This window comes from Chiloscyllium plagiosum, unplaced genomic scaffold (genome assembly GCF_037043375.1).
Source record: "Chiloscyllium plagiosum isolate Xiang-an unplaced genomic scaffold, Cpla_swu_hap1 HiC_scaffold_9, whole genome shotgun sequence".
Taxonomy (NCBI): Eukaryota; Metazoa; Chordata; class Chondrichthyes; order Orectolobiformes; family Hemiscylliidae; genus Chiloscyllium; species Chiloscyllium plagiosum.
Window position 1 is genome coordinate 91,340,043 of NW_028270147.1, and position 14,136 is coordinate 91,354,178.

The 14,136-nt window shown below is 40.1% G+C and overlaps 1 protein-coding gene across 1 annotated transcript in view; it reads left to right on the plus strand.

Annotated features, from left to right (window-relative positions):
- The window catches only part of atf6 (activating transcription factor 6), a 338,902-nt gene extending 329,988 nt beyond the window's left edge, over positions 1-8,914 (plus strand). Inside the window, exon 16 of the mRNA XM_043699998.2 lies at positions 6,461-8,914. Within this exon, the coding sequence (XP_043555933.2) occupies positions 6,461-6,687 (227 nt within the window). The 3' untranslated portion in view covers positions 6,688-8,914. The remainder of the gene's footprint in view (positions 1-6,460) is intronic.
- Positions 8,915-14,136: the final 5,222 nt, after the last annotated feature.

Genomic DNA, 14,136 nt, shown 5'->3' on the forward strand with positions numbered 1-14,136 from the left:
AAGGTAGTTCCAGTTAGCTTTTAGCTTACTTGAAGCAAGTCCAGTTGAAGATAAATTTTGTTTCCATTTCTTTACAGTGGTCATTGTACATTGAAAACATTGTACATTGGTTGTTAAGTGCTTTGGGAGATGCTGAAAAGGGAAGGAAATTCAAGTTCTTCCTTGTTTGTTGTTCTTCCTTTTTGCCTTTGTGCTTTTCTTGCATCCACCATCCAGCAATAGCACCGCTGCTGAAGTGGCCATTTATCCATGATTGTAGCTAAACCTGCAGCTTGGTGAGATTAAATGTTTAAATTGAATTATACAAAGCTCCAAGCACCTCCTGATGGTAATAGATGATTCCACAATGATTCTGTCGAGCTTTTCTTTTAAACTAACTATTACAGAAATGCCATTTTGTGACTGGACATTTGCCGGTTTGATGGCAGATTAAATAAGTGTATCCTTGTCTAGTAATAAATGCACTATTAAAGTTTTTTTTGGGATGACTAGAGGTTCTGAAAGATGCCTTGTGAGTGCAAGTTGTTTTAATAATGCGCACTACTGATACCCTTGTTCATTTTCTACTGTGTTGAAACTTGAGTCAAAACGTGGTCCAAGTGCCACATACCCAAACACTGACCAATCATGATTAGAAACTCTAAGTAGGATAAATAATTGATGATATTATCCATCCAAATCTCAAAAGGATATCAACATCACTTTGTATCTCATTTCCTCAGTTTAATTTCATCATTAAACTTGATCTAATTGAAGGAGAGTTTTCTCCATGTAAAACCTTCATAAGCATTCTGAACTGTTTCCCAGCTTGAAGCAGCAAAATTATATGGTCTTGGGATGTTTCACAAACCATGGATCTCTCTGGCTTGATTGTGAGTCCCGAATAACACACTGAAGTCTATAAGAGTTTAACCCACCAAGAAGATCAATTTGTAATCAAAACTGATAGATGTTACATAATTGTAATAGTGCCAAATGACAACAACATTTTAAAACTGTTTAAAATATATTAGGATTGCTTTGCTATGTTCTATGAAGTCAGTTTATTCAACAAGCAAAGATTAAACATGTCTATAAAAAAAGCTCAAAAATTTGTATAAGTAGCAGCTAATTAACCATTTCAGAAAAGTAGTATGTTGAGTTGCCTGCCAGCTTCTTTCTCGCAAAGCGAATTGCTGTCTGTGCGCTGAACATTGCTTTGTCGAATCATGATTTAACAGCATGCTCAGAATACAGCAGAAACTAATGCTTCCTCTAGGTGTGTTTCTTAAGCTAATCTTGAGTACTTGTTTCAAATTCTCCAGAGTTACCCAGCACATCCTGAAAACTAGGATAGATTTGCAGTGTAACACCATAAAATTGTGATCCGTTTAATTAGATGCTCGTGAAAGAACAACCATTTAAGGTGAAAGGCCTTTATAAGTTTTTGAACTGGGTTTTTTTGGGGGGGTAAAAGCATACACTTAGCATCCTGCTCCAGATACAATCCCTCATATTTATATGCTTTGAGTTTTTTCACAAGTAACTACTTTGCCACATATGTCTCCTAAAAATATTGACTCTAAGGACTGAGTTTCCCAGATTCCAGGTATATATAATACGAACTGAATGAATACAGCATCTATTAACAATATGTGCCTTGACAGGAGTAACAATAAAATAAAACTTCCTGTAATTTGTCAAAAGGAGTTTCTATCCATGCAACAATAACCTCAATTCCATTATCTGTTAACTGTCACTGGGCTATAATCTCAACGTCTGGATTGTCCTTTATACATTGTTTAAAACTTTATAACTCAGTGTGCCATGGCAAAATTATGACTTGAGGAATGCATTCCAAAGCCCGAGATGCAACATTTCCTTATGAAGATGTCATGTCCTATTATCTATCTCTTATCTGTGATTTCCTCTGTGTATCAAGGTATCTGATAATCCTCAACTCCACTTTCCTGCCTTTTCCCCAAAACACTTGATTCCCCTTCTGATTAAAATCTGCTGAGCTTCACCTTGAATATTCTCAACAATCAGGGTGGAACAGTGGCTCAGTGATGAGCGCTGAGTTGTGTGTAAATCAACTGGCTAATTGAATTAGAATTTATACATAGAAGATGACATAATGTATTTAATCTAGAAATGAGCTGCAGGCTATTGCAAATGGATTTCACACTGCAGTATTACTGGCATTGTTGTCAAACAGCTGTACAAACCTAAGGTAAGTAAATCTCAGATACATCTAATGATTTTTCAGGAAATGAAGCAGTTTCAAAACCTCTCAAAATCTAGAGTACGCAGTACTGTAGATATGCCCAGGAAGATGAGAGAGAGGAATATTAATCCTTTCTTGAAGAAAAATAGCAATAGGAACTCAGGAATTTGCAGACTTGAGTTTGACGTCCATTACAGGTGTTAATCCCTTATTAAAGCTATAATTGCAGAACATTTTAAAATAGAGCTAAAAATCACAAAAGATGACCAATATGGGTTTCAAACCAAGCTAACTTACCAGCTTTCTTTGAAAGTGTGATAAAAAGAGATTGATGGGGTGCACTTGGATTTCATTAAGACGTTTGGTATATTTCATCAGGAAAAGCTGGTACGAGAAATCAAGAAAGCAAAGATTGGTTGAAATATTTTATGTTAAACAATCGATTGGTTGACAAATAGCACTAGTCTAGAGCGTCATTAAAAGTCTGCCCCATTGCTGTGGATCTGGAGTCATGTGTAGATCAGGCCAGGTGAGGATGGCAGTTTCATTCCCTAAAGGACCTTAATAAACCAGTTGTTTTTTTCCTGACAATCAACACTTTTGGGAGAAAGTGAGGACTGCACATGCTGGAGATCAGATCAGAGCTGAAAATGTGTTGCTGGAAAAGCACAGCAGGTCAGGCAGCATCCAAGGAGCAGGAGAATCGACATTTCGGGCATGAGCCCTTCTTCAGTTTTGACCAGCTTCTATGGTTGGATTTGAATCTATGTCTCCAGAGTGTTACCCAGGTGTCTGAGTTAACAGTCCAGTGATAATACCACTTGGCTGATGCCTCTCCCAATTAAAAACTAACTAATTTGCTACTTTGTTTTGTTGCAATGCAAGATATTCACATCATAATGTAGTGCATTTCATGACTGAAATCTACATGAGAGGAAAAGTCAGAAACATTCTCAACTCAAACTTGTTGCTATTTGTAAATTGCCTTCATATGTTGGCTGCTTTGAATTTTTGTCAGCTAAATGTATAATCCAAATTAATTCTTCTTTTTGGCGGGCAATGTGTTTTTTTAAATGTATAATAGTTTTTTCAGCTGCAAATTTCTATGATCACATTGTGGTCCAGCAGGAGTACAGTTCACAGTTTAGGTATAGTGTTTTTCTGTTCACATTTGTCACAAGAGCTGTAAATTAAATTCCCTTTAAAGCAGGAAATGTGTCTAGAATGAACAGATGGGTACCAGACTCTGAAAATGCTTTATGGAAAGCACATTTTATTTTAAAACTAAATATAATTAGATGTGGGCTAGCGCTGTTTTAAAGCAATGTCAGTGTCAAAGTTTGAGGAGATACAAATTTAATCCCCCAATTTAATCCATTTATGATCATTGTGCCAATTATTATGTATTCTTGCAACAGAAGACAATTTCAAATGAGAAAGTCTGTTACCCCCCTTGGAGCAGCCAAACAGTATAAGTATTCAGAGAAATCAAAAATAAAGTTAATCGCTCCAGATGCAGTGACTGGAGTTCATTCAGTTTCCTTGGACAACACCTTCTAAGCCCACAATCTCTTCCATCAAGAAGGACAAGGGCTGCAGATGCATGTGAGCACCAACACCTGCAAGTCACACACAATCCTGGCCTATATTGCTGTTCCTTCAATGTTGCTGGGTCAGAATCCCAAAATGGATCCCTAATAGCACAGTGGGTGTCCCTCCAACCAATGACTGCAGCATTTCAAGAAAGTAGCTGGCCACCACCTCCTCCAGGGCAATAAATGCTGGCCTAACCAGTGATACCATGTCATCCCATGAACAAACACAAAAACATTAGACCTGTATTGGTAGTCAGCCAATATCATTGTATTAGATTATTCGGCTACTTAATTGATTGTGTGTGTGTATTAATTGACATATTTCAATACATTACAACATTGACCACAGCACAGAAGTACTTAATTAGCTCATGCTTGAAAATATTCTTAGGTTGGGAAAGGTGTGTCAGAACTTTTGTGATTATGATAATGTAGTAACAACCAGAGGTTTGGATTTGAATTACTAACATGTAACAGAGATCTTTCAGCCCATCTTAGCTTATCCATGTAGCAAGACTCAATAAACCTCGCTTCCTCCTCAACCCAAATCAATGCTGCATTTAATCAGGTGTTCTGAAGATGAGTAACCGGCATCAAAATGTTAAATCTGTTTTCTTTTCACAGATTCTACCTGACCTACTGAATTCTCCTGCAATTTCTGTTTTTGTTTACTGCATTAAATTGTTTTTTTTTTAAAAGATGCTTGGATTTTCACCTGTTATTCCTTTTGGAAACCTAATCTAAGTTTAGATCAAATTTTAATGTGAAGAACGTCACAGTGTCTAATGACATTCTAATAATTGCAATGACACTCCACTCCCCCGATCTCTCTCTCTCTCTCTCTCTCTCTCTCTCTCTCTCCCTCTCTCTCTCTGTGTCTCTCTCTTTCTCTGTGTCTCTCACTCTCTCTCTCTCTCTCACACACACAAATGAGTGCCATCTGATCGAGAGACTAAAGTTTGATTTTTAAACTCCACTCAGCTTGTCTCGCACCAAAATACCAAATATCTCTCAGTCACAAATTTGACTTTCTTATTTGTGTCTTCCAGTATGAACACTATGAGGAATTGTAAATCAAAATATTGAATACCTTTCCCCAGTTCCATCTGGCTAACATTGTTTTAACATTCTCACTTCTTCACTTGGACCTCTTTACAGAAATACTTCAGCTTTTGCCTCTCTCACTACGCTGTTTTATTTTTAGCGGCTCTTCCGGTCTCCCTTTTGATGTGTTCTTAAAGTCATCACTGTCGCCCCTTCCACTTCCCTCTTCAAAATAATAGATACAGATTTGCCTCCTAACAACAATTAATTCTTTTGCTAATCCATTGAAGGCCTCACATTTTTAATATAAGCTCGTGCTGGTCCTCAATGTGCATTTGTCTTGCACATCCAACACTACAGAATCACAGCAGTGTTATGGTGGAGAAGGAGGCTATTTGGCCCATCGTTCCTGCATCAGCTCATTGCTAGGTGCCAACTCCTGCTTTTTCCCTGTACTGTTACTTTTATTCAAATAACCATCCAGTACTCTATTGAAGCCTCAACTGAACTTGCCCCAACAACATTTCCAGACGATGCATACCACACCCTCACTATTCACCTGAGTGAATTATTTTATCTGTGCCCTCTTATTCTTCTTCCTTTTATGAGTGAGAACAGTTTCTCCCTATTTACTGTATCCAGCATTTTTGTTTTAACATTCTCCTTTTAATGATGTCGCACTTGTCCTCTATTGTGGTCTTGATGAATACCCTCCTTCACTCTACTTACGTTGTACTTTGAACTTGGCCCTTTAAAAGTTATAAACTTGTTCTTCTGATCTTGGTGTATCTGAATATAAGATGATGTTAAACTTTATTGTGCGATCACCCTTCCCCAGACATGCTATAACTTTTATTTCTTGTATGTTATCTGAGTCATCTGATATAATTGGATTTTTAACTAAATTAGACAACATTTAAATAGATTGTGACCCCTTTTTTGAAGAAGACGTAGAAAAAGAATGACTTTAAGCTACAAGTTAAATTGAAATGTACTTATCTCTATGCAATGACTAAAACAGACACAGACAGGAAATAAACAAGCCTGTTAGCACCTATAAAGACAAATACATGCTATGTTTTTAGCATTCATTAGAACTGCAGTTTACCAATACTGCACTAAACTAAAGGAGTGTTGTCTCTGCCTTGATTGTTTGCAAACAGTTCTTTGTGCATACACAGTTTCTGTTCTGTGTATGTTAGTTTTTATTTTTTGTCTAACTTGCTGAGTTTTTGATCTGTATCAGTTACCTTCATAATGTAATGTTTATTTAGACTGCTTTTGAACCAACATTTATTCCAATGTAGACTCAGGAAGCAGTTAGCTGAGAAAGAAAAGGAGTTGAGGAAATAAGCTGTAATTTAATAAGTTTTAAAATTGGTTTCACAGTTGATACATGGGGGAAAAAGAGCATTTTCAGCTTGAAAGTGGAGCGACTCTGAACTCACTGAACTCCGGATTGGCAACAGTGCAGGACAATATAATTTTAATGTTAGGATCCACAGATTGGATCAAGTTAATGCAAGTGATTTGTAGTGCTTTAAATTCTAAATGAGAAAACAGTGCATTCCTCTCTCTAAGCTTGCTAATTTGTTGTTCTGTGCTTGTATTTCAGAAAGTTTCATCAATGACCCAAAAGATCATGAGGTAATGATGCAGATTGATTGTGAGGTGATGGCCACCAGAATTATTCACATAAAGTCATCATCTATACCTTCCTTTCTGCAAGAGCAGCGGGAAAATCACACTAATTCGTACCAGCGTCCATCACCTGCGCCGACCCATGCAGCACCGCACATCATCACAGAGACCCATGGGACTGGGTTCAAACTTTACCAATAGTGCTTGGTTTAAAGCATATAACATCTTGAATGACTAGATTGTTTTCCAAAGGGTCATAGGGTCAACTTAGAATCTACAGTGACATGTGAGTTAATTTCTGTATAATTTGGAAAACAAAATTAATAGAGAAGATTTTTTTTAATTTGTTAAAACCTTAGCTGATGTAGTACAACTTAAAAACAAAAACAGAAATTGCTGCAAAAGCTCAGCAGGTCTGGCAGCATCTATAGAGAGAAATCAAGTTAGTTTTTCGGGTCCAGTGAGCCAAGTTCTGAGGAAAGGTCATGGACCCAAACATTAACCCTGATTTCTCTCCACAGATACCACATGACCCGCTGAACTTTTCCAGCAATTCCTGCTTTTTTTTCCTCTGATTTCCAGCATCCGCAGTTCTTTCAGTTTTCAGTCCAACTTAACTCAGTTTGATCTATGTTAGGTGATTGTGAATATCCACCTAATTTTTTTTACACAAGTCTAATTAAATTTGGGCAGTTTAAAACAGAAAGTTGCTTCGAACAGATTGTACTTGTGAAATGCTTGAAGGGGAAACCAACTATATCTATTCTGTGAAAGCAATATTACTAAACATTCTTTTAATCTTCTGCAAAATTGCTGTTACCAAAGCCAGCATATCTATACAGTAATTCATCAGTGTAGCTTGAAATCAAAATATCACATGGCTACGTGAAATGAACTCTAATGCATCTCAAAAAAAAATTCAAAGACCACTAAAGAGCTTGTTTTCTTTTAATTCTACTAATTAATTAGCAGTTAGTGGAATATGAATGTCCAATTTTGAAAGCTAATGTTTTTTATTGACAAGAAAAGCAGCTGTCCATGATTTCATTCTGTTGCTTTTATATCATTGATATTTGTCAATTCAATGGAGGCTAGATCTGTGATTGCAGCACTTGAAAAATATGCTGAATGACCTGAAGAAGGCCATGCACAGCAATGATGTGAATGAATTCTTTAAAAATTACTGTGGGAGATTTCAGGTCCATTCAACACTGGACTTATTTCCTCCTCTTACCTCCTCCAATTCTGGTTAGACTCTCTCTGGAGTATAAACCAAGGTTTCTTAAGAACTCAGGTAACTTGTCCTACTTGTTTTCGTTGTTTAAATGCAAGCCAAGTGAGTCCAGGCTATTTGTTCCTCTTCACACACCACACAAAAGGCCATTACTACATGATTTGATGGCTCTCTACCTGCAGGGCAGAAATCTTGATTAACTTTTCTTTGAGCCTGGCAATGCTGCAGCAATTTTGTCATTTTCCATCATTGTCCAGGCTGGTATGAAGCAACTTCACACCACTGAACAATAATCAGTCCTCAGTCACTTGCATCAGTATCATAGCATATTATAATGTGGTTCATGGGCATTTAAATTTAATTTTGAATTTCCAGTTGCCTTAACTATTCTTGTCGAGACTTAGCAGTTAAATAGAATATTCTGTACAATCAAATGTAAATTGAAACACTCATATCCAATATTTTGATGAATTCACCAGTTCACTGGAGTTTATTAGTTCCTTTGTGAGTGAATAGCAGGATTGATTAATTGAGGCTCAGTGTTTGCATTTTTGTCTCAAAATGCACATCCCTTCCTCACCCCATTATCACCAAGAATTCCACTTAGCAAACCTAATTGGTCTCATTCCAGTAACTTATTATTTGAAGTTAAAAATCACACAACACCAGGTTATAGTCCAACAGGTTTAATTGGAAGCACACTAGCTTTCGGAGCGACGCTCCTTCATCAGGAGCGTCGCTGTTGTGATTTTTAACTTTGTACACCCCAGTCCAACACCGGCATCTCCGAATCATTATTATTTGAATGCACTCATTCCAAAGCCAACAACATGTTTTTTTTGTTTGTTGTTCACACACACTACCCAAGATTGTTCAAGGTGCAGCCTGAGAAAACTGATTGTGCATGCTAAGTTCAGGGTTTTTTAATTTGTTTCTTACCTACAGCTCAAGAATTGTGAACTTTTAAATAATGTTGCACTTAGCTACATTTTTGATGTTCATGCTTTCCTCCTTGATATCATTTACTTTGAGATTCAGTCTTTCCAGCTAGTTCTGGAGAAGCTGTGAAGTTGCAAATGTTCTTATGCAATATTAAAGTTTATCGTTGGTTTTGTCAAGAAATTCATGTCTGCATTTACAACATCATTAAAATTGATGTTCTGTGGTAAACCTTGTGACATCTTCATGACCTGTTGTTGAACTTAGGTTTTCTTTTGCTTTCGCAAGTGCAATGCAAAAGGACTCTATCCTTTGGATCATGATCAACTGACACCAAAGTGAGTCTAATGTCTCTTATACACAGAGCATGTTTCCTGATATGAAATTTGCAGCAGGAGTAAAAGCTTTCAGAAGATCTTATGGTATTGGCCTTTGTTTTGGGAGCCACCTCCAGCTTTGAGGAAGGGAGCTTAACCACGAATCATTATAACATTGGTTTATTAAAGGAGATAGTTGTTGGCTGTCTATATAATTCCAAATCTGGACCATTAAATTCTCTGTCATCATCATCCCACTTCCTCATGCCAAAAATAAAACTCCCTTTTTGCTTGAACTGTGGCTTTGATCAATATCCATGAGCGAGCACATCAAGTATGCTTAAAGAAATGCACCCCAAATACACAATCTTGACTGTACAAGTTCTGATGTTTAATTGAAGGTATCTTGCAAATGCTTTTACTTGATTTCTTTTCACTGCAGTTTTACGTTCTTGCAAACTTGAAAGAAGAACAAAAGTTTCTTATGGGTTAAAAGCATCTATAAGTATCCTAAATGTCATTCATTGAGCCAGTTTTCTAAATATTCATTTGCTCTCCATGCCTTGTCTCCACCATCCTTTTCTCCCAAAGTAATTTTCAGTCTTTCTTCCTCACCCAACTCTGAAAATCTGTTGAGCCTCTGAGGCCAACACTCTCAAAAGCTAACTTCAACTTTTCTCCTAATTCAACCCCTGCCGCAGTGCTGAAGCTTTTATCTGTGTCTTTGCTTCCTCTAAACTTGACTATTCTAATACACTATTTCTGGCCTCCCACATTCTCATCTCTCTATAAACCTGAGATCATCCAAAGTTCTGCTGTCCTAACTCCTACCAAGACCCAATGGCTCCTCTGCGTTCGCTGACCTACTTTGGCTCCCAGTTCAGCTGCACATCAATTTTAAAATGCTTATCCTGAAATCCCTCCATGGCATCAACCCTCCCTGTGTATAATTTCTGACAGCCCATAAACCCCTGGATTTTGGCACTCCTCTCACTTTGCTCTCTTCAGATCCCTGACTTTAGTCATTGCATAGTTGATACCCATGCCTTCAGCTTCCAAGGCGTGAAGCTGTGGAATTTCTTCTATAAATCCCATCTTCACTCTTTCCATCTTTCCCCAATTTAAGATGCTCCTTAAGACCGACCTGTTTGACGAGGTTCTTTTTCATTGTCCCAAGTGTCTCTTGATATGGCAGGCTGTCATATTCTGTTTGTCAATGCTGCTTTGAATGTCCTTGAGTGATTCTCCTCCATTAAAGGCTCAATATAAATACAAGTTGTTGTTTTTATGTATATTCCCATTTCATCCCTCAGTCCACTCGTGGTAAAGGCACATTTTATTAATCGACTGCATACAAGTTAGCTGCTGATGGATATCCCATGATGCCCAAGGTCTGCTCCCCAATGGAACCTCGCTCCAAATAGCTTCTTCTAACTGCGAGTGAGAGAATAAATATGTTATAGAAAGTGAGATATTCTCAGGGAAATGCATGACAAATGTGGAGGTTGTTTAGGGAGCACTTGCTGCGAGTGCTGGATAGGTTTGTTCCACTGAGGCAAGGAAGGGATAGTTGGATGAAGGAACCTTGGATGACAAGAGATGTGGAACATCTAGTCAAGAGAAAAAAAGAAGCTACTTAAGGTTGAGAAAGCAAGGATCAGACAGGGCTCTAGAGGTTTACGAATTAGTCAGGAGGGAACTGAAGAATGGACTTAGGAGAGCAAGAAGGGAGCATGAAAAAGCCTTGGTGGGTAGCATTAAGGAAAACCCCCAAGGCATTCTATACTTAAGTGAGGAACAAGAGGATGGCCAGAGTGAGGTTAGGGCTGATCAAGAATAGTGGAGGGAACTTGTGCCTGGAGTAGGAGGAGGTAGGGGAGGTCCTTAATGAATACTTTGCTTTAGCATTCAATACTCAGAGGGACCATGTCGTTTATGAGGACAGTGTGAAACAGGTTGATAAAGAGGACGATATGCTGAAAATTGTGAAACACATGAGGAGAGATGAACCCCCTGGGCAAGATGGATATACTCAAGGTTACTACAGTAGACGAGAGAAGAAATTGCTGCGCCTTTAGCAGTGATCTTTGCATCAGTGGTGGGCAGATTATTGGAGAAGATTCTGAGAGACAGGATTTATGATTATTTGAAAAAGAATAGTTTGACTAGAGATAGCATGGCTTTGTGAGAGGCAGGTCATGCCTCACAATCCTTATTGAATTATTTGATGATCCGACAAAACATACTGATTAAGGTAAAACAGTGGATGTGGTGTATGTGGATTTTAACAAAGCATTTGATAAGGTTCCCCATTAGTAGGCTCATTCAGAAAGTAGCTGAAAATGTGTTGCTGGAAAAGTGCAGCAGGTCAGGCAGCATCCAAGGAGCAGGAGAAACGTCGTTTCGGGCATGAGCCCTTCTTCAGGAATGAGGAAAGTGTGTCCAGCAGGCTAAGATAAAAGGTAGGGAGGAGGGACTTGGGGAGGGGTGTTGGAAATGCGATAGGTGGAAGGAGGTCAAGGTGAGGGTGATGGGCCGGAGTGGGGGTGGGGGCGGAGAGGTCAGGAAGAAGATTGCAGGTTAGGAAGGCGGTGCTGATTTCGAGGGATTTGACTGAGACAAGGTGCGGGAGGGGAAATGAGGAAACTGGAGAAATCCGAGTTCATCCCTTGTGGTTGGAGGGTTCCTAGGCGGAAGATGAGGCGCTCTTCCTCCAACCGTCGTGTTGCTATGGTCTGGCGATGGAGGAGTCCAAGGACCTGCATGTCCTTGGTGGAGTGGGAGGGGGAGTTGAAGTGTTGAGCCATGGGGTGGTTGGGTTGGTTGGTCCGGGTGTCCCAGAGGTGTTCTCTGAAACATTCCGCAAGTAGGCGGCCTGTCTCCCCAATATAGAGGAGACCACATCGGGTGCAGCGGATGCAGTAAATGATCTGTGTGGAGGTGCAGGTGAATTTGTGGTGGATATGGAAGGATCCCTTGGGGCCTTGGAGGGAAGTAAGGGGGGAGGTGTGGGAGCAAGCTTTGCATTTCTTGCGGTTGCAGGGGAAGGTGCTGGGAGTGGAGGTTGGGTTGGTGGGGGGTATGGACCTGACGAGGGACTCATGGAGGGAGTGGTCTTTTCGGAACGCTGATAGGGCAGGGGAGGGAAATATATCCCTGGTGGTGGTTCAGGCAGCATCCAAGGAGCAGGAGAATTGACTTTTCGGGCATGAGCCCTTCTTCAGGAATAAGGAAAGTGTGTCCAGCAGGCTAAAATAAAAAGGATATATTTCCCTCCCATGCCCTATCAGCATTCCGAAAAGACCACTCCCTCCATGACTCCCTCGTCAGGTCCATACCCCCCACCAACCAAACCTCCACTCCCGGCACCTTCCCCTGCAACCGCAAGAAATGCAAAACTTGCGCCCACACCTCCCCCCTTACTTCCCTCCAAGGCCCCAAGGGATCCTTCCATATCCGCCACAAATTCACCTGCACCTCCACACACATCATTTATTGCATCCGCTGCACCCGATGTGGTCTCCTCTATATTGGGGAGACAGGCCGCCTACTTGCAGAACGTTTCAGAGAATACCTCTGGGACACCCGGACCAACCAACCAACCACCCCATGGCTCAACACTTCAACTCCCCCTCCCACTCCACCAAGGACATGCAGGTCCTTGGACTCCTCCATCGCCAGACCATAGCAACACGACGGTTGGAGGAAGAGTGCCTCATCTTCCGCCTAGGAACCCTCCAACCACAAGGGATGAACTCTGATTTCTCCAGTTTCCTCATTTCCCCTCCCCCCACCTTGTCTCAGTCAAATCCCTCAAACTCAGCACCGCCTTCCTAACCTGCAATCTTCTTCCTGACCTCTCCGCCCCCACCCCCAATCCAGCCTATCACCCTCATCTTGACCTCCTTCCACCTATCGCATTTCCAACGTCCCTCCTCCCTACCTTTTATCTTAGCCTGCTGGACACACTTTCTTCATTCCTGAAGCAGGGCTCATGCCCGAAACGACGTTTCTCCTGCTCCTTGGATGCTGCCTGACTTTCCCCTCATTCAGAAAGTAAGGCGGCATGGGATGCAGGGAAATTTGGCTGACTGGATACGCTATGAAGCCCTGATTAGACCACACAGAATATTGTGTTCAGTTCTGGTCGCCTCGTTATAGGAAAAATATGGAAGCTTTAGAGAGAGTGCAGAGGAAATTTACCAGGATGCCGTTTGGACTGGAAAGCATGTCTTAAGAAGAAAGGTTGAGGGAGCTAGGGCTTTCTTCATGGGAGCAAAGAAGGATGAGAGGTAACTTGATAGAGGTGTACAAGACAATGGAAGTCATAGATAAAATGGATAGTCAGAGACTTTTTCCCAGAACAGAAATGGCTATAACAATGGGGCATAACTTTTAAGGTGATTGGGGGAAAGTTTAGGGGAGATGTTGGTTCTTTACACAGAGAGTGGTGGGTGTATGGAATGCTCTGACAGTAGTGGTAATAGAATTAGATACATTAGGGACATTTAAGCGATTGTTGAATAGGCACATGGATGATAGTGAAATGAAGGGTCTGTAGGTCAGTTTGATCTTAGAGTGGGATAGAAGACCACCACAACATCAAGAGTCAAAGGGCCTGTACAGTTCTATATTCCATGTTCTATGTGAGTGTGAATGAGTGAGGAAGTGAGTATGTGTGACAGTAAGAGACAGAATGTGAGAGGGAGTGTGTTAGATGATGCCAATGCCTGCTCATAAATTAAGCTCCTCACTCTATTCTTATAGCTCTTATTCAGGTTTCCTACAGCTTTCAATCCTCTCAACAAAGTCACAGGGATGTTAGAGAATCATTGCATTTATCTGTTTTTGAGTACCTAATTTACATGTTAGGATAATTGAACATCTAAAGCAACCAGTTCAAGTCGACATAAAAATGCCACATCACCAGTTGAAGATCAGCAGCCTGCTGTTTTAATGTCCTGGCTGATAACCACCCTTCAATTGAAGACAGATATGGATTATCTGAATTAAAAACAAAGAATGTTTTAAATAATCAGCAAGTCTGGGAGAATCTATGGAGAGAATAATAGAGATTACATTTCAGGTTTATGACCATACATTTGTACTGGGAAAAGTTTGTGATGCATAAAAATTATAAGCAGGAACAGAGGCTATCAC